Genomic DNA, 19,969 nt, shown 5'->3' on the forward strand with positions numbered 1-19,969 from the left:
AACATGTAGTCGGTCTGAAGTCGGCTCCCCTCGCGATTTCCTCCCACTTCCGGTGGCAGAAGAGGCCTCTTTGGCCGAGCATTGTGGGAGTTGTAGTTGACTCTTCCCTCCGTCTCTTGCGTTGTGCTCTCTTGACTCAGTAAGTAATCTAAGGTAGAGACCTGAACGGGAAGCCTTGTTTTTCATAGGCGGTGGAGCCCGGCATGGGGACCTGGGGGTAGGCCAGGATCTGAAGACAAAGCGAGATAAGAGGAAGATAATAGGCGGTGTAAGAGCCGCAGCTCGAGTAAGTTCAGACAGGAAGGGTGGTTTTCTTGCTCATTTGGTAGTGGAAATGGTATTTTTGCCCTCATTGCAACGTGCGCCTGCTCCTGTGCTTCACTGCCATAGCTGATTCTGCTCACATCTCTACTGCTCGTAGTAACCATGTTCAGAATGAATTAATAGCTAGTAGGATAGATTGCAAATGCATTTTCCACCATCCCTACAGGATCATAATTCTAAAGCCTTTACTTGGAATTAAATTTATATCAGTAGGAATTACTCCTAAAAAAATAATTACACCCCATTAAGTTCAGTAGGACTTCCTCTCTTGTACATTTGTGCAATCAAAGACTGTGACTTAGTCACACCGAATTCGGTGGGATTTATGAAGTAAACATTTATAGGACTGGATCTCACAGTTGCAGATCCTGAGCTTGCTTAGCTCCCTGAAAGTACAGTGGTACCTCGGGTTACAGACGCTTCAGGTCACAGACTCCGCTAACCCAGAAATAGTACCTCAGGTTAAGAACTTTGCTTCAATATGAGAACAGAAATTGTGCTCTGGTGGCAGCAGGAGGCCCCAATAGCTAAAGTGGTGCTTCAGGTTAAGAACGGACCTCCAGAACGAATTAAGTTCTTAACCTGAGGTACCACTGTAGTTCTGTATCCAAAAGGTTTAGGGCTGGGCTGTTAGGCTGCCTTCCTAAGAGAACTTAACTCATTGAAAATCTGATTGAATTTAATGCATCTTACCTCTGAGTATACTTGGCTAGGCCCAAGCTTTAAGTCAGCATACTAGGCACTGGAGCTACTGACACTGAAATAGTGCTAAAATGCTTCTATACAACTATTGTCACCATCTCTTAATAACTTTGTGCCAACTGTATGATGGGCACTAGAAAATACACAAATAAAGTTGTTTTGTTTCTCAGGGTAATTTTAGTCAGAACCTCCCTTGGCATGGACACAGCTGAAAGGCTGAGAAACAAATAGTGGGTACAGAGCAAGGAAATGTGATGGCAAACACTTTCTCTAAATTCTACTAGGGCAGGCAAGGTCTAGCTTTCCCTATGGGCAACTTTCCCAGCCAGTGTTGGCTGGGACCAGAGGCAAATGCAGACAGAGCAATGAATATAAATGCTATTTTGTACAGTAGGCTGTTTTCTACACACACACACACACACACACACACACCCCTATTGTTCTCCATCCAGACTAGTAGGAATCATTATCAGAATTCAATGACATATTCCAACCAGGCAAAAACACTCAAAGGGAATGTGAAGCAAGGCCTTTAGTTTGGTGAGGAGCACTACAGTTCCCAGGATGGTTGGGGGTGGGAGTTATGTGCTTTTAGTCTATAGTGTGGATCTGACTGGTTGATACACTTTGCCACCTCTTCCCACAATTCAGCAACTATTCAACATCCCCAGTGCTCGTCTTCCTAACGGCTTCCCTGTCTCCATGCTTTCAATAGAGAGCAGCAATTCTTCCTTTAGTAAAACTTTCAAATAGTGTCTGATGTATGCAGAATCTGCTCCTGATTCAGCCTTTTAAATTTTAAATCCACACTGATCAGAACTTTCACTTCTCTTTTTCCTCTATCCTACTCTTCTGTTCATTTGATTTTCTCTTCTTTTTTGTCTACTGAGGCATGAATGGGTATGAAAGTGTGGCTGAATGTATACAATTAGAATATTCACAACACGTTTTTTAAAACTGCAAGACAGTGTTGGAGGGAAAGTGTAGGGAGAGATTGGGCGAGGCAAGGTAAGAATACATATATGAAACCGTTTCAACCAATTTCTTATTGCTTTACATATTTTTCTTACAATTTTTCTTACAATTAAGACAGTGGGTGGCGCTGTGGGTTAAACCACAGAGCCTAGGGCTTGCCGATCGGAAGGTCGGTGGTTCAAATCCCCGCGACGGGGTGAGCTCCTGTTGCTCAGTCCCTGCTCCTGCCAACCTAGCAGTTCGAAAGCACGTCAAAGTGCAAGTAGATAAATAGGTACCACTCCGGCGTTTCTGCGCGCTGCTCTGGTTTGCCAGAAGTGGCTTAGTCATGCTGGCCACACGACCCAGAAGCTGTACGCCGGCTCCCTCAGCCAGTAAAGCGAGATGAGCGCCACAACCCCAGAGTCGGCCACGACTAGACCTAATGGTCAGGGGTCCCATTACCTGTAAACTTTTAAAAAGCCAAGTGAGTCTAGTTTTGTTCAGGGGAAGTTTGCAGATTTCAAAGCCAATGACTTGTAGACACAAGAATTAACTGCCTCTATTGAAAAGAACTGTGCTTGGCAGTGTGAGGTGATACATAATGCTTGAAATGTGATAGTGGTTACTTTTGCTACAGTCACTGAGTGGTTAACATGTATGTGTGAACTCATCCTGAGACTGAACTGTTACTGTGAACTAATTTACAAGTAAGTGGATTGTTCTCACATAAACATAAAGTGTCCAATTCTCATCCCTGATGGCACACTGTAGTGTCATATTGTACCCTACATCTCTATAACAGTTTCTCACAGAAAACATGTGTGATTCCAAGGCAAACCTCCAAGGATGCAGACAACTTGGCATCTTTGTGTGAAAGGCTGTCTTCATCCTTCCCAGTTAAATTAATGCATTGATTTGATAACACACACACATACAAAAATAAACAAGTTTTCCCGAAGTCCTGTATTCTGCAGAATGTGCACCTCAGATTTCAGCATCTTACATTTCCACAAAATATGAGAGACTAGCCAGACTTGCATTTTGATTCTGGCTAATCTCTCACGTTCAGGAATCTTGTAGAACAGCCACACTAGATATTTATTTTTAAAGGGTTCTCTTACACCACACAAAGACCACAGGTGCCTCTTATTTTAGAGAATGGCTGTCCCATAAAACAGGCACTGAAGGTCTCTCGAGACCTTTTAAACATGCTTGTCCTGCCAACTCTAGTTCTTGTTAAGTTGCCTTCATTACTTCAGAAATTTAACATAAAACACTTTATCAGATTCTAATTTGATTTCATATATATCATTATATGTGTGTTTACCCTGTGTGTTTAAAACAAGAACTCCTTAGCAGAAGGAATGTCCATAAGAAAGTCAAATATTTCTTCTAAACTACAACTCCCAGCATGCCTTACTTCCTAAATAATAGGATTTGGCAGAGGAAGAATTTAACTACATTACCCATCATGCTCCATTTCCCTTGGTTACATAGGCTGACGCTGGCAGTTGAAGGGTGAGGCTGTATTTCTAGCAACCCTCAGTGAGTGTTTGGAAACCTGACTGCTTTGTCTCGGGGTAAAGTTAGCTAGGCTGGTGCCATTCCTAGTGCCCTTATGTGGGGTTTTCTTAAAATCTTAAAAGCATGATTACCTGAGAGAAAGCACTCAGCAGCATGTATCAGGGTGGTAATATCTGACTGTTGCTGTCCCCCAGGCTACCCTCGGCTGCCATTTCATACCGGGACCCCTCCTAATTCCTCATCTACGTGGAGGGGCATGAGTGACACTGATGCCTGCCACAGAGATGGATGACTTCCGACGGTCCTACGTTAGGCTGTGCAAGGAGAGCGGTGCTGAACCCCAGGAAAGTATCCTGCAGCACTTGGAGGAAGCCTCGGGGAAAAGCCGCTTGGATTTAGCTACACACACCCTTTCTGTGGAAACCTGCGGGGTCCTGGGCAAGCTGTTGCAGGATGAACTCCAGTTCACCGAGATCACGCTGAGCAATTGTATGCTGAGTGAAGAAGGTGGGGCTCTGTTTGTTCATAAGGCAATTCTTGATTTCTGTCCTTTCCTGAGAATAGACCATAAAAGTCAAAGTCCGTGGCCTCTTTTCCTCATGGCCTCTCACCCATCCTTCAGTTGCTGATGTGGCTTTGTCACCCGTATGTTTTCCTTGCGTTGCACAAGTGGGGATTTCTGCTCCTCGTAAAAGGGGTTTCCAGTATCACTTGGGAAGGAATAAAACAAAAGATTACAAGTTGCCATGGGAGGCCCAGGAATAAAAGGGCTTGGAATACCTGCTGGTGGCAATTGCCGTAAGGGGATTTGGTCACTATTCAGAACCATGATGCCTCTATGAGGGGTGCATTTTAAATCCCATCAAGAGCCAAACAATGATGTGTGAAGTGATGTAAAATTGATTTTTTGCAGAAAGTGGATTTTCCTCAGTGCCACAGTAGGGGAGGAAAGGGTTAACACACACCCCCACACCCCACATGCCTGCTAATTACCAGCCACCCAGGCTAAGGCATCCCCCCCCCAATAATGTGAAGACTGCATTTAACAGACTAAACCCCAGAAAATATTACACTGAAACAGAATTTTCCCAGTTCCCAAATAACATGTTGTTAAGAGAGCTTCTTACACAGGGCCAGGCATACACTGCAATTTCTGTGATTGCACTATGCAATAATTGGCAGTGGGGGCAGAATACAGCATCCTGAGAATACAAGCTTATTTCTAACCCATGGGTGGAAAGCTTGTTGCCCTCCAGATGCACTTGTTGCACTCCCTGATCACTGGTCATGTGGGCTGGCGATGATGAAAGTCGTAGTCCAAAACATTCAGAAGGTACAGGCTTGAGGGAGACGGCCTTAAAGTATTCAGGTAAAATAAAAGGAGCTGTAGGGCAATTAGAGAAAGCCAATGGCCTCTCTAGAATTTCCCCATTTTTCTTTTTTTGAGAGAAGGTGTGCCTTTTGGGACTGCCTTCTACAATATGGATGAGAAACATCCAGGGGTCAAAATGCAGCACTGTCTATCTGCCCCTCAAGGCTTCTCCCCCCCCCTCCCCCAGACACCTCTCCCCTGCAGACCTCCAAGTGTGGGTCCATTTAGTGTAGGCATTCCATTAAGTACTTGAGCCTAGAGCCAGTAGCAAAGCTTTGGATTGGGCCTGATAGCTCACAACATGCATAAAATGATGCTATAAATGAGTTATGCCTCCCCTTTTTCCAGGCTAGAGTTATGGGTAACACATAATCCCAGAGGAAGACCTTTTGGCACCCATTAGAGCAGGGATAGCCAACATAGTGTGTTCTAGATATTTTGGACAACAACTCATCCATCGTCCGTGATCGTTGGCCATACTGGCTGAGGCTGATGGAAATTGTCCACAGCATATATAGGACATCTGTTTGGCCACTCCTGTGTTAGAAGCACAGCAAGAAGTTGCTAACTACAGAGCTTGCCTGACTGAAACAAATACCTGCTGACTCTTGCTGCTCATACCCAGGGTTGAGAGGCCAGACCTGCAGTACAAAAAAAAAAATTAACTGCTTTTCCCTTTTTCCCTTACAGGGGCTAAGCTACTACTTCATGGACTTTGTTCCAACACTGTTGTGAAATCCTTGGATCTGAAGGTGAGTCGGTTCCACTTCCAAGTAGTGGGGTCCAGAAATGACTACAATGCAACTTTGGAATTTTGGGAATCCCAGCTATTTTTAAAGGCTGAATTCCTCTTCTTCAGGGTTGCAGAGGTACAGTTTTAAATGTAAAAGCAGGAATTCAGAATTGTAAGTCCCAGTTAATTGCCTTAAACTCTTACAGGTTCTGTGCATATGGTTTTGCATCCCAGTCCTAAATACATGTGGAACAAAGCACCAATAAGAAATAACTAGCTCCTCATTACCCTCCCCCACAAGCCAAGAGAGACAGATATTTTGCTTAAGTTGCAGCATATGATTAGCCCATACCTCAAATGTAAATAGCGTGTGTCTATGTTGCTAATACAGACTTTTTTTTTGCAGTTTAAACGCCATGGCTTTCTCCCCAAAGGAATCTTGGAGTCTATTTATGTACTGTACTTACTAAATTTCACCCTGCTTTTCAGTTCAAATAACACAAAGTGATGTACAACAGCAGAATCATAAAAATAATAGTTGATAATGAAAATAAAAACATAACACTGAATGTGAACTGTAGTCCACATTCACAAGAGCTAGTCACAACATCTTTACAAGTTTCTGACTCCCAAGAGTCCTTGGGCAAAGCCACAGTACAAAAAAGTTGTTTTAAAGCAGTGTTGTTTGTAGTGTAGATGTTCTTGTACCTGACGACGAGGCAAAACAAGCAGCTGAATCCCATTTAATGGGGACCATGAGTGGGAGAGGACCATTGTGCTCCTGGCATGCTTAAGGGCTTCCCATAAGCATCTGAGAACAGGATAACAGACTAAGTGGGCCTTTGGTCTGACCCTGCCGTGCTCATATGTTATCCTGTTAACTGCTGGGGCTTGGTTTGTTTCAGGGAAACAACCTACGATCTGTGGGGGCAGAGGCTCTGGGGAAACTGCTCAGGCAGAACAAGACAATCCGGAGGTGAGCAGCTACAGGGATTTTGGGGTACACCTGCTCCTTTTGGACCTTTCTGGGGGTGCACTGTGTGCATGTGTGCATCAAGTTCTTCAAAATCTGACTGGGATCAGCTTCTCCTGTTGTTGCTCAGCGAAACTGGAAAGACTGAGTGGGTTCTTTCTTGTCTCTACAAAATTATTGATTGTCACACAATATTACCTCATAAAATTGGTACTGAGTGCGAGGAAAATTAAAGGCTCCTTGCTTGGTGTATAGCCCTGTCTTAGCTGTGCCGTTACGTTTCTTGCCTAACGTGGTCTCTTTGCCTTTCTTTTTGACTCTTCCCCGCTCCCAACTCCAGTCTCACTTTGGAATGGAACAACTTGGGTGTGTGGGAAGAAAGCTTTGCCATTTTCTGTGAGGGCCTTGGCGCCAATGGTCACATCCAGTACCTGGATCTGCGCAATAACCAGATCAACCACCAGGGGGCAGGAGAGCTGTCCATGGCGCTGAAAGCTAATTCCAGTCTTCGGGAACTTGGTAAGACCGATCTCTCAGACTTACTTCTCTGGGCCACGCTTTCAGAATAAAAATATACTCATGCCACACCAAATGGATCAGCAATACATTGGAAAACACAGCTAGGATTCTCCTTAGTATTACTTGATGCTCTTGCTCTCATTTTAAAAAGATACCTATCCATATTCTAGAAATAAAAATATATTATTTTGACACTGTATTATACCACACTGAAATGTTTAAATGTTCCTTTGATGGTCCTTGAATCTTCCCTGCCCAGCTACATCAGTGGGGGGTGCCACACCCTTTGAGAACCACTGCTCTAAGCAGTGAAGCATCTTCCCCTTCTTGTCAGCCCAGTTCCTTTTTCAGAGAAGCGATGACTGCTCTTCTGGCTTGAGCCTTGGACTCTGCCTACTTCTGAAGGTATCTGCAGGGCATTGCATGGATGTGTCCAACCCCTGTCTGCACAGTGACCCACTTTCACCCTGGGATCGTTTGACTTCTGCACTGCAGCCACCAGATGCTACCAAGCAGCATCCGCAGAATTGCAGGTGGTGCTGAGGCAGTTGGGCATCTCACTTTGCAGATTTTGATACTCTGATCATAAAGATATAAATTTGCCCACTCTCGACCAACCAAGCCAGGGCAAGTGAAGCTTAGAACTGTACAGGTGCAGACACGGCCTTAGTGGCTTGTTCTGTTCCTTTTGTCATGAGGCCTTCAGCTGTTGAGCTTTATTGGCTGCCTGGCTGGCACCTGAAGCAACGCATGGCAAAATACTTAAAACTCTACACACACACACACACACAGACACACACACACACAAAGTCTCACTAGCCTGCAAAGTATCCTTACATAAGCATTTTCAAGTTGAGCCCTGTGCATAATTTGGTGCACACGTAAACCCATAGTAATTAATGGGCTTAAGGTAAAGGTAAAGGTACCCCTGCCCGTATGGGCCAGTCTTGACAGACTCTGGGGTTGTGCGCCCATCTCACTTAAGAGGCCAGGGGCCAGCGCTGTCCGGAGACACTTCCGGGTCACGTGGCCAGCGTGACATCGCTGCTCTGGCGAGCCAGAGCCGCACACGGAAACGCCGTTTACCTTCCCGCTGGTAAGCGGTCCCTATTTATCTACTTGCACCCGGAGGTGCTTTCGAACTGCTAGGTTGGCAGGCGCTGGGACCGAGCAGCGGGAGCGCACCCCGCCGCAGGGATTCGAACCGCTGACCTTTCGATCGGCAAGCCCTAGGCGCTGAGGCTTTAACCCACAGCGCCACCTGCGTCCCACATTAATGGGCTTAAGCACCTCTAATTATGCATAGAATTATACTGCTCGTTTCACACACGTATAATAAAGTATGGATCTGTTCCTTTGCTAAACTTTGCAGCAGTTCAGCAAGCATTTATCTCCCTAGTGCAAAAAAAAAAAGGACATGAAGGGGAATGCCACCAGAAATTAGCCTCCCAGCCCTTTTCACTGGACCCTCGATGAATTGCAGTTATAGATAACATTCCCCCCCCCCAAAGTGGCCTAGTTTCAGCTGCTGGTGTGTGAAAACTTGGGAAAGCGAGAGCTTGTGTTTAACTGGTGGTCATGTGTGGTGCTTTTCTTCTTACTTAGATCTGCGCTGGAATAACATTGGGCTCCTGGGGGGCCGTGCACTCCTGAATTGCCTGCATTGCAACCGGGCACTACGACAACTGGAATTGGCCGGGAACAATGTGCCCAGTGACATCCTGAAGGCTGTGGGTGAGCAGCTGTGCCAACCCTTTACGTGCTTAGAGTTCTACATTCAGCTGATGCAGCGGGCTGCCCTGTACCCAACGGTCCTGTACAAGAGGTCAACATCCAGCCTGAGACCAAAGAAGATCTTCAGACAAGCTCACAGTTCTTTGAAGTTGACAGTACATCCTGGGCTGGGAGGGAGGGCAGCACATTTGCTGGGTTTTTTAAGTTTATATTATGGGCGTCTCAGAGGTAACTGGTAGGCCCCTGTTGAAAACAGAGTGTTTGGTTTACTCCAGCAATGCTCTTTGTATGTTACACTCCCCATTTTGATGCCAGATGCACAGGGAACATACTAACAACAATTGTTGGATTTCACATTTGTGACTCTGGGACAAAACTGACCTTAATGGTCATAGCAAGCTGTACGCCGGCTCCCTCAGCCAATAAAGCGAGATGAGCACCGCAACCCCAGAGTCATCCACAACTGGACCTAATGGTCAGGGGTCCCTTTACCTTTACCTATATGATTGATTGATTGATTGGTTGGTTGGTTGATTGATTGCATTTATATTCCCTTCCCTTTTCTCCCAAGGAGCTCAAGGTGGCAACAGCCTTGTAAGGTAGATTAGGTTGAGAGTTAGTGACTGGCCCAAGGTCACCCATTGAGTTTCATGAGTGAGTAGAGACTAGAACCCCAGACTCGCAGGTCTGGGTCCAACGTTCTGTCGACTACACATCGCTGGCTGCTCACCCTGAGCAGAATATGATTTATGCACTTTCTCTCTCTCCCTCTGGCCCAGATCAAGCCATGGAACACAACCAAGAACGTCAAAACATCCTCTGCAAGAGTCGGAGCATGACCCAAGTGCTCAGCAAAGAGGTGATAAGCTTGAAGGAGAAGAACTCTAGACAGGTTTGTTAGCTTTGCTTGATAGTTTTTTGGGGGTATGTACTATGGAGCTGTCCTGTCTTCTTCATCCATGGATTCAATCAGGTTCTCTGAGTGGAAGGGTTAATTTGTAAAGGTGCTTGATCTTGAGGGCATTGCATTTCTAACCTCACTTGGTGATTCCTCCCAAGTTGCCAGAGGAAGTCATTCTGATCTACAGAACCCTCACAACTTCAGATGGCAAACTACTTTGAACATACTAGAAATTGAAGAAAGCCTCGACCAGTTTGTCTGGTCTGGTCTAGGGAGGATTGTTACTGTAAAATCATCTTTCTGGATCCCTGTGGCCTGGTAGAATTGCTGAAGCCAAGAGAAATGGGTAGTGCTCTGTGTAACTCTCAGCCTCCCAGAAATATCATCTGCACTAGTCCAGCGAAGAAAACTTAATTCCTTAAACTCCCTGAAAGTAATCCATTTGATTGAATGAATCCTTGGTCTCCCTATATATACCTGACAAGACACCTGTGGATCTAACCTGTTGCTCTTCAGCATCTTGGTGTTTACCTTCAGCTCTTGTGACTACAGTGATAATGTTCTCACAACAAAGAAAGACTTGCGGTCTTGTGAATAGAGCTTGAGGCTAGGACTGGGGAAACTCAGGTTCAAGCCATAAAGCTAATTGGATGAGTTTAGGCCATGCTACCTCTCAACTTAACCTGCTCCAGAGGATTGTTGTGTAGTTAGAATGCAGGGAGGAGGCATTGTGCATTTCCCAAAGCTCATTAGTAGAAGGGTGGGATTAAAAATCTATAGACATGTTAACTGGAGGGCTGGGAAGAAAAGCTGTGGCCTGAGGCTAGAAAAGTTCGACTCTCCCAGTACTCTTGAGTACATTGGCCTGCTTGCTGCTTGAATTTAAAACTCAGGTTACTGATTTTATACATATGTGATTTCCAGTACCTAGATATGATGGACACAATTGACAAGCAGCGAGAGGTGATGAACCACAGCAGTAGGTGAGTGGATTGTGAGCTGCAGATTTTTTACTTCCTCAGCTGAGTCCAGACCTTGGTTCCTCAGTGTTGTTTTCAGGTGCTACTAAGGCATTACGCCAATTAGAAATGGTAGCATGGAACAGGGAGCATCTCAAAAAGAGGATACTTCCACTGTGGAAGTTTAGGGATATTGCTATTTTACTTCGCTTCACTTTGTATGGTACAACCATGACATCTGTGTTGACCCTAATAGGTCTTCTGGACTAGCAGTCAGAATACTGTTATTTATTTATTTTAAAGGGTTTTTTTTGCACCCAGCTTTCCTCATATAGTCAACGGCAGCTTACAAAAATATCAAAACAGGTTATTCAAAGTGCTGAACCCTTGTAAAGCATTACCTGTCACATAGGAACTATCTACAAAGTATGCTGTGGGGTTTTTTTAAAAAAATGATTTCTAAGAATCTTCCTTCGGCTTGTTACTGTTTGTCCCATTTTAACCAGTACTTTTGTCACAACTTGGCTGCTCCCTTCCCTGCTCTTGCTACAAAGTTTATTTTACAGATAGTCCCATACCTGGATATTGCCTCTCTCCTCCATGCAGGGTATCAGCGACACGAATTGGGCAGTTGCAAGAGGCCCTGACGGAGCGACATTCCGTGTTGAACTCGCTACAAGCAAAGTAAGGAGCAGCAACTCTTTGGGGACCCGCTAGGCAAGGGGGTTGGAAAAAGCAGGATTTCATTTCCACCCAGATATCTGGCTCAAGCGGAATCTCATTCTAAAGTTACATCCACACCATCCAATTAAAGCCCTCTTATACCACTTTAATAGTCATGGCTTCCTCCAAAGAATCATGGGAACTGTAGTTTGGGTTGCTGAGAGCTGTTAGGCAACTCCTCACAGAGCTACCGTTCCCAGTGCCCTTAACCAGTTCCCAGGATTCTTTGGGGGAAGCCATGACTGTTAAAATGGTCTAAGAGAGTTTTAAATGGATGGTGTGACCCATCTAATACACCATCTTGTTCTCGCTACTGGGACTCCCTACTGGATCACAATTTGATCTAGACCAAGTCACACCAACCACACTACCACTATGCAGAAATACAGCTAAAAATTAAGAGGTGGGTCCCCAAATGCATGTCTTGGCAGAAGGTGGTCCCAAGTCTCAAAAGGTGGAAGATTACTGTCGTCGTGTACGCCTGGAGAAATACATTGGACTTGACCTGTGTTGCATGAATGCTGAAATGGTTTTCCAGCATCCAAAATGGATATTCTGTCTCTTTATTTAGTTATCACAATTATTTACATTCCACCAAGGTGGCTTACAGGTAATATTTCAATTAGGTTAGTATTTTTATTGTATTTCTAAAATATCTATCAAAAACACATCCTGATCCTTCACACACAACGTTCACCCTGGGGTGGTGAGGAGATAGTCAAGCAAGAACAGGCCCTGTTTATTATAGAATCATAAAATGATAGAGTTGATGTTGATCTAAGTACATATTTCTCAGAGGCATGGAGAGAATGTGGCCTTCCAGTTGATGTTGGGCACAAACTCCCATCAGCCTCAGCTAGCCTGGCCAGTGGTGAGGGATGATGGGAGTTGTAGTCCAACAAATATCGGGAGGGCACCAAATTCCTTGTCCCTGGAAACCCTGTGAAAGTTTGTTATACTGGGTTAACTCCCCTTGAGAATGTCTCCTCTACTCTGCGCGTGAGGTTTTGTGGCTGTAAAGGTCTTCAGGTTGAAAGTGATTATGCAGGACAATTTGGCTCCTCCACCATCTGATTCTGGCCACAAGCACACAGGTGTTTGCTTTGCTGCATGTCCCTAATCTCATGTGACACTTCCTGCCTTGCAGACTCCAAATGACGGAGGCCGCTTTGGCTTTGTCCGAGCAGAAGGTGTGCAACCTGGGAGAGCTGCTGAGTACGGCAAAGCAGGAGCAGGCGAGGCTAGTTGAGAGCCAGGCCAAAGAGTTGCAGCAACACAAAATGGTAGGCCGGGATGATCTGGGCAGACTGGGGCCATCTGTGGCTGAGAAAGTGGCAGGTGGCCAGTGTGGTGTAGTGGTTAAGAGCAGTAGTCTCATAATCTGGTGAACCGGGTTCGCATCTCCGCTCCTCCACATACAGCTGCTGGGTGACCATGGGCTAGTCACACTTCTCTGAAGTCTCTCAGCCCCACTCACCTCACAGAGTGTTTGTTGTGGGGGAGGAAGGGAAAGGAGATTGTTAGCTGCTTTGAGACTCCTTAGGGTAGTGAGAAAGCGGGATATCAAATCCAAACTCTTCTTCTTCTTCAGCATGGAAGAAGTGGGAAAGGTGCCCAGAGCTGATGTGGTGGTATGGGAAGCAGTGCTACATAGGGGGTATGTGAGGAGGATGGAAGAAAAGTAGGGGAAGAAGAACTGATAGTTGCCATTGCCTGCCTTTGTAGGCATCTGCTAATCGAGAGGCAACACTTCAGCGAGAACTTTCAGCAGCCCATGAGAAAAACCTCCTGCTCAAGAATCAGGTAAGAGAATGGCTTGAGTATCTGCAATGGGTAGCTTACCTGAGTCACACACACAGAGACACACACCCCAGGAACTCCTGACAGCCCATCTTCTCCTTTTCCTGCCACCAGGCTCCTGCCTCTCCCCCTTGTCCCAGCAGTCCAGGGTGCAGAGACTGGGCTTGCCTGGGTATCATGAGAGTGGCTTCCTTCTAGGTGAGCGACCTGGAAAGAAGGTGCAAAGCACAGCAGGAGCAGCTCTTCCAGGTGAAGGAGGACCTGACCCACACAACTGCAGAAATGAAGCTGCGGGCTGTACAGGCTGAAGGTGAGCAGGATTTGGGGAGTCTGGAGCTGCTGAATGTAAGATGCAGTCTGGATTCCACAGAAGAGGGGAATCGGTGAAGGATCAAGCAGCTGGCACCTCATTGTAGTTCTCCCTGCTTATCCACAGAGCGTTTGGACATGGAGAAGAAGAGGTTCAAGCAGGTCCTGGAAGATGCAGAGTCCCTTCGGCTGAAGGAGGTGAGGTTGAGGGTGGCCAAGTCCCTCAGCAGCGTCCCTGGGGGGGGGGGGGCATGATAAGAAGACAAACACAGATCCCTTCTCAAGGTGGCAGAGCTGACTCAAGCTAACTTTCTGTCTCAGGTGAAAATTTAATTCCTTCATTTAGCATCTTGCTGCATAGGATGTAGGGTCGCAGAGTTTTTCCTACAGGAGGTTTCAGTCCCTTTCCCATTTCACATGACTGAATGAAGAGAAAAGGAAGGGGGTGCCCCCAGGGCGAAGTGGGGGATGGAAAGGCCTTTTGTTCTCTTTTGGGGGGAATTCCCCGATTGCAATCTCCATTTCCCTCTTTTCCATACAAAGGACTGGATGCTTTCACAATGGTTCCCACATTTCAGATCTTACTTCCCAAGAGTCTGGGGCAGGGGAAATACATTTCCCCTTGAGGGATTTCCCAATTAGCCTGTATGGCTTGCTGCATTAGACTGACTCTAAGCAGAAGCTCCATAGTCTGAATCAGTCCTCATTTCTTATCAGGAGGTAAGTTCATTCATGTATCTATATTGAAAGGAAGGCTTTGCTCCCAAACCATTTGGGATGGAGTGGAGCCCAACATCCCTTTCTGAGCTGAGAATGAGAAGGTCCCCATTTGCTGAAGGGGTTACACTAGATGGTGCTCAGATGCTGTTATGTACCCCCTTCCCTTGTGCCATTCATAATGCAGGTAGATCACCTGAGCCATCACATGGAGGCAAGTGAGCGGTCCCTGCAGGAGCGCATCCAGAGACTGGAAGCCATCCGCATAGGGCTTGAGGAGGTGAGTGGAGCGGCAGCAGATCCGCCACAGGGTACGAAGTCCCAGCCATAAGCTGCTTACTGCCATAGCCAACCTTTGCGTGAAAAACATACCCAGTCCCTATCCTCTGTTGTTTTTCGGCCTCCTCTAGGATCTAGGATCCAAATGCAACCTGTTGGATGAGAACACTCAGGAAGGCCGAAGTGACGTCGAGATTCTTAACAACCCAAAGTTGTCACGTAATGCCCTTTTTTTGCTTTTGTAACTAGGAATTGAGCCGAGTGAAAGCTGCTGCCCTTGTAGAGCGAGGCCAGATTGAGGAAGAGCTCATCAAAGCCAAGAACCAAGCCAGGTTGGAAGAGGTGAGCGCAGCTGGATGCTGAGGGTGGAGCTACATGTTACAAGAAACAATGGGGGTGGTTGCAGAAGCTGCAACAGCAGCAAACCACTTGACTTGCCCCATTCCATCCATAATGTGTTGTACCGCCTACATCATATCACATCATTGTGTTTCAACAGCCACACGAGTGGCACCCAGTGATGTGGAAACAGGGCCGGTAAACTCTCCATGTCATAGCATCAGGGTGTGAAACCACTTTGAGAGAGGGGGGATAACCATTTTGGAGCAGTGGGGGAGTGTTGGCATTTTCCATGGCAGCTTCATGTTTTCTTGCCTCTGCAGAACAGCAAAATATATGTTGCAGAACTGCACACTTGGAAGCGAATTCAACATCGCATTGTATTGCTACTTCCAAAAACTGCAGGTGGCAAGCACGGGCTTAGAAATAGGAATTCCCCTTTCTCAAACACACACACACGGCTAACGTGAGCCCACAATCTATGCTTTTTGCTTCACAACTATGGCTTTTTCAAAAGTTGTGTGCAATTTCAGTCGAATAACTAAAGGATTAAAATTTGCACCAATAATGGGTGGAGGTTTTCCTTAACTGGAAGACGGCCCTAATTAGTGCATGCCGGGGTTATATATATAATTTCAAGCAGCTGCTTTCCCACCCCCTCCTCTCCCACCCCCTTTTGGGCTTTGCAGCAACAGCGACAGGAGCACCTGGAGGAGAAGCTGCGGCTGATGATGCAGTCCCGCGACGAGGCTCAGAATTACTGCCTGCAGCAGAAGCAAGCAGTGGCTGAGGCCCAGTCTAGGGAGGGCCACCTGAGCCTACAAGTGGAAGGGCTCAAGAGGCGGGTGGAAGAACTTCAGCAGGTGAATGGAGAGTGTGGTTTGGAGGCCATGGTGACTGAGTGGTATATACGGTATTTTTCGCTCTATAGGACGCATTTTTTCCCCATCCAAAAATGAAGGGGAAATGTGTGTGCGTCCTATGGAGCAATGCAGGCTTTCGCTGAAGCCTGGAGAGTGAGAGGGCAGCTATCCGCAATCCTTTGGAGCGCGGCGGGAGTTCCTGCCGGGCTCTGAAGGCTTGCGGATAGCAGCCTGCAGCCCGAAGCTGGGGGAGCACAGCGCTGTGCACCCCAGGCTTTGGGCAGCTATCCGCAAGCCTTCGGAGCACGCCCCCAGCCTGTAAGCTTCGGGAGCGGCAGCAAGGCTGCACAACCTTGCCTCCGCTCCTGGACCTGTTCTGGGGGCTGGGGTCGGGGGAAGCTCGGGCTTCCCCCAACCCAGCCCCACGGCTAAAAACGAAGCCGCGCGCAGCCTCTCCCGGCTGGAGAGGTTGTGCGTGGCTAAAGAGGAAGCCAAGACAGCCAGCAGAATGGATCCCGCTGGCTGTCTTGGCTTCTTTGCTCTTTGGGGCTGGGGGGGGGAATAATTTTTTTCCCTTTATTTCCCCCCTAAAAACTAAGTGCGCCCTATGGTCTGGTGCACCCTATGGAGCGAAAAATACGGTAAATTTCCTAAGCAGCAATAATAATAATAATAATAATAATAATAATAATAATAATATTAAAATAAAGTGGAGAAAACGGGTAGGGCATCCTTCACTGTCAGAAAACCTAAGATTAAATTTTCAAACACATGCAATTTCTACTGACTGAAGTATTGAATTGGTGTCTGTAAGACATGGTAGATTACCTCGGGTTACATACGCTTCAGGTTACAGACACTTCAGGTTACAGACTCCGCTAACCCAGAAATAGTACCTCAGATTAAGAACTTTGCTTCAGGATGAGAACAGAAATTGTGCAGCAGCGGTGTGGTGGCAGTGGGAGGCCCCATTAGCTAAAGTGGTGCTTCAGGTTAAGAACAGTTTGAGGTTAAGAACAGACCATTGGAACCAATTAAGTACTTAACCTGAGGTACCACTGTACAGGGAAGGGATGAGATGGGCATCTCTTCTGAGCTTTTAAAATGGTTCATTCTTAGCCTGCAGCCCTCTTGACTTGCTTTGTCGCCTGTATTTCGGATGGCAGGAGTTGAGCAGCAAGGAACAGGAGAAGGTAACTGAGATCAACAAAGTGCGAGTAGGGCTGCAGGAGCAGATAGGACACCTTGAGGCCGAGAGAACGGCACAGGAAGGGCTGCGGGAGAAGATTGCAGCCCTGGAGCGACAGCTGAAAGGTAGGGAATGGTGTGTCTCTGCTTCCCCGGAAGCTGCAAGAAACAGGGTGGTATGCCATGCCTGTGAGACCAAGCTGATCTATTTCTAACTCCACCAAGTACTCTTATTGCATCCTTTGATGCCTTGGAGCTGGGTCTGACAAATGGGACCTTTTGCATCCTGCTTCCCTCTTGCTGGTAGATTTGGGACTGAAGGAGGCAGAGATGGCTGACATAGAGTCCCAGCAAAGGAGGAGGAAATGAGAGGGCTGTCTGGAATCCATGTGGCAGCCTCTCTCAAACTGAGAGGAACACATAAAGAGAAATAGAAGTGTTTGATGCAGGGCAGGAGTAGAAGATTAAGTATCTCATACATGAGCAAGAGGTGTAAAGTGGGACCTTTGCAGTCTACCAGCTGGGGACAAAGTCACATCCAGCCCACGGGATTGAGAAGATTGGGGCGCCCCCTCTTATTTCTGCCTCCCAGATATCCCAGATGCCAACTCCCCAAACAGCAGTGCAATTGTAGCTCTTGTTCAGTAGCATCTTTGGAGCTGGGGGAGTGACTTGTCACAGGTTTGCCCATTTTGTCATTCTAGGAGGTTTACATTCAAAGAAAAAACCTAGATTTCTCCACCAGCAGAGATCATACGGGCAATGGGGGCTTTCTGGTTTTCTGCCACTGCTGTGTAAAGTTTAGCCCAGCCCCAAGAGCATTTCCAGAATCCTGAGGACCACAGAGGTGTTGGTGTGCTGATGCTTTGTTCCTTTTTATGTAGTTCTGTCCAGCAACCACCGGGAGGCGCTACTGGACAAAGAGGGCGAAGTCTCAAGCCTACTGGAGAAGCTGCGGGTTCGTGAGGCAGAGATCTCCAGGATGAGGGAGGAGGAAGCCCAGCGAGTCAGCTTTCTTCAGAACGCCATCATGTCTTACGTGCAGGGCTCCCCGCGAAGCACTCAGAGCCCCAAGAAGTGAGCATGAGGATCCTGGCTTCAAGGAAGGGAGTCTCAATTATTACAGTGGACAGGTTGTGGAGTATCATGGAGTCCATCTTCCTTATGTCGCTAGGAGATCCTGCAAGAGAGACTGCATTGCGTCAGCTTACCTGAGGCTGGGCCTGAGGTATCATTGGAGTGTTTGCCGTTGCCTTAGGAACTATTTTAATGGCCTGCACCAAAGCCAAGTCTCGTTTTTAAACCTTCAAACTGTGAGGAAGTCTCCAAGGCAAAGCCATCCATTCCAGTTTGTGAGACCACAGAACGGTCTGGTCGCACGGGCAGGAAATAAAATGTCTTCCTACGTGACAGGCATTAGCCTCAGCCTTTGGTCTGATGCACGTTACCTCAGTGGCATGACCTGAAGCAAAAACCCCCTCCCAGCTGCAATGTGGTCAACTGTCCTACTGTATCAGGAACAAGTGAAAGCACCAATTTCTCAGATACCCCAGATCATGTAGGTATTTCCCACGCCAGACTTTCACCTGCACAGGGACTACTGATGCAGACATGGGGGAAATTCTATTTCATGGAGAAGGTTGGGACAGGAATTGCTTTGTATAGCCTGGTCTACATCCATCAGCTCCTTCCACAGAGCGTATAATTTGCCTTCCATGCTTGGGAGGAGCTCTCTTGTTGTAGCTTTCGAAAGTGATCATTACAGTGAGTGAACCTCTAGCTGCCGGTGCATTATTTCCTTGGCCTGAAAGTGGTACAGGCTTGAGTGGCCGGATGGGGCAAGGATGGGGCAAATTTGCTGTGTTCCTTTCATGGGAGTGGCAAGCTTGGTGTTCATTTATTATTCTACCTTTAAAGGCAGGATAAAAATGAAATGTTTCACTTTTGCTCCAGTTCAAGGGCCGGTTTGTGCACAGACCAGTCTTCATTTTATGTGTCTTTTCACATATAACTGTGACACTGTTGCTTATGTATAATTTGACAATGGCCTGGTTCACAAGACGCGCTAAGCCAAACCTTAGCTTAGCAAGACCATGCAGTCTCCCCAGGGAAAAGCTTTCAGCTGCTTTACTTCTCCCTTGTCCTTTATGTTGCCAAACTGCACTGAGCTCAGCTAATGTTTGGTTTGGCATATCGTCTGAACTGTGGTTAGTGATGAGGCTACTTAACCACAAGCCCCCGGTTCAGATGACACATCTTGGCTTAGCTCAGCACAGCAGCTAAAAGAACCAGGGAGGAATACAGCAACTGTGAGCTCCTCTCCAAGAGCTACACACTCTTGCCATCTCTCACTATGCAAAGGTTTGGCTTCCTGTGCCATGCAGACAAGACCCATGTATGTCTACCCACCCTTCATACAGGCTACAAAAATGAAGTAGCTCATTTATATACTATTATGCCACCCTGTGATCTTCAGGTGAAGGATGGTATACAAATTTTAATAATAATAATAATAATAATAATAATAATAATAATGCTCAGTGGGTTTTGAGGAGGAGGCAAAATCCCCCTCCTATAGTCTGGAATATTCACCAAACTTCACAGTAGGGTGGGTGTGTTTGCAGCTTCCAATAATACAAATTGTGTGCCGAAATAATTTTGTTTCTTTTCAGATTGTTGCCACCATTTGTATGGGGAAGCAATACCACTCATCTCTTACACTTTCCATTTCCCCAAAACTGACAGAAATCCAAAACTGATTTCTAAAGGAAATATTTTATCTCTTCTCTTCCAAGCCCCTGTTAAAATATAAAACGCATTGTATGAAGATGGCCTGAACTTAAATCTTGTTAACACAGGGTCTTCTAAGAGGTCAAGGCCTGCTTAGTTTTTCTTGGCTAATAATAATAATAATAATAATAATAATAATAATAATAATATTAATTATTTGTACCCCGCCCATCTGGCTGGGTTTCCCCAGCCACTCTGGGCGGCTTCCATAGAAACCAAAAATACACTAAAATATCACACATTAAAAACTTCCCTGAATATTA

General features: G+C 46.4%; 1 protein-coding gene across 5 annotated transcripts; it reads left to right on the forward strand.

The window, feature by feature from the left end:
* Position 1: 1 nt before the first annotated feature.
* On the forward strand, positions 2-18,695 carry LRRC45 (leucine rich repeat containing 45). Of its 5 annotated transcripts, none has more exons than XM_079967676.1 (18): positions 2-139; positions 3,702-4,014; positions 5,570-5,631; positions 6,518-6,588; positions 6,926-7,104; positions 8,710-8,838; positions 9,618-9,730; positions 10,664-10,722; positions 11,305-11,382; positions 12,569-12,704; positions 13,147-13,224; positions 13,420-13,531; positions 13,658-13,728; positions 14,435-14,527; positions 14,776-14,868; positions 15,555-15,728; positions 16,895-17,042; positions 17,801-18,695. In XM_079967676.1, exons 2-18 carry the CDS (start codon positions 3,777-3,779, stop codon positions 17,995-17,997), a joined length of 2,031 nt encoding a protein of 676 aa, XP_079823802.1. In that variant the 5' UTR covers positions 2-139; positions 3,702-3,776; the 3' UTR covers positions 17,998-18,695. The 5 variants fall into 5 exon arrangements, with proteins under 5 accessions (XP_079823802.1, XP_079823805.1, XP_079823806.1 ...); XM_079967679.1 differs by lacking the exon at positions 2-139 and adding an exon at positions 146-286; XM_079967680.1 differs by lacking the exon at positions 2-139 and adding an exon at positions 3,482-3,501.
* Positions 18,696-19,969: the final 1,274 nt, after the last annotated feature.

Source organism: Podarcis cretensis (assembly GCF_951804945.1).
Source record: "Podarcis cretensis genome assembly, chromosome: 2".
NCBI classification, from domain to species: Eukaryota; Metazoa; Chordata; class Lepidosauria; order Squamata; family Lacertidae; genus Podarcis; species Podarcis cretensis.

Bases quoted from the DNA above. Each gene is read 5' to 3' on its own strand.
- LRRC45 (XM_079967676.1), top strand. From the start codon at position 3,777: ATGCCTGCCACAGAGATGGATGACTTCCGACGGTCCTACGTTAGGCTG. The intron at 6,589-6,925 runs GTGAGCAGCTAC...TCCCAACTCCAG, and splicing joins CAGAACAAGACAATCCGGAG to TCTCACTTTGGAATGGAACA. The intron at 12,705-13,146 runs GTAGGCCGGGAT...CTGCCTTTGTAG, and splicing joins AGTTGCAGCAACACAAAATG to GCATCTGCTAATCGAGAGGC.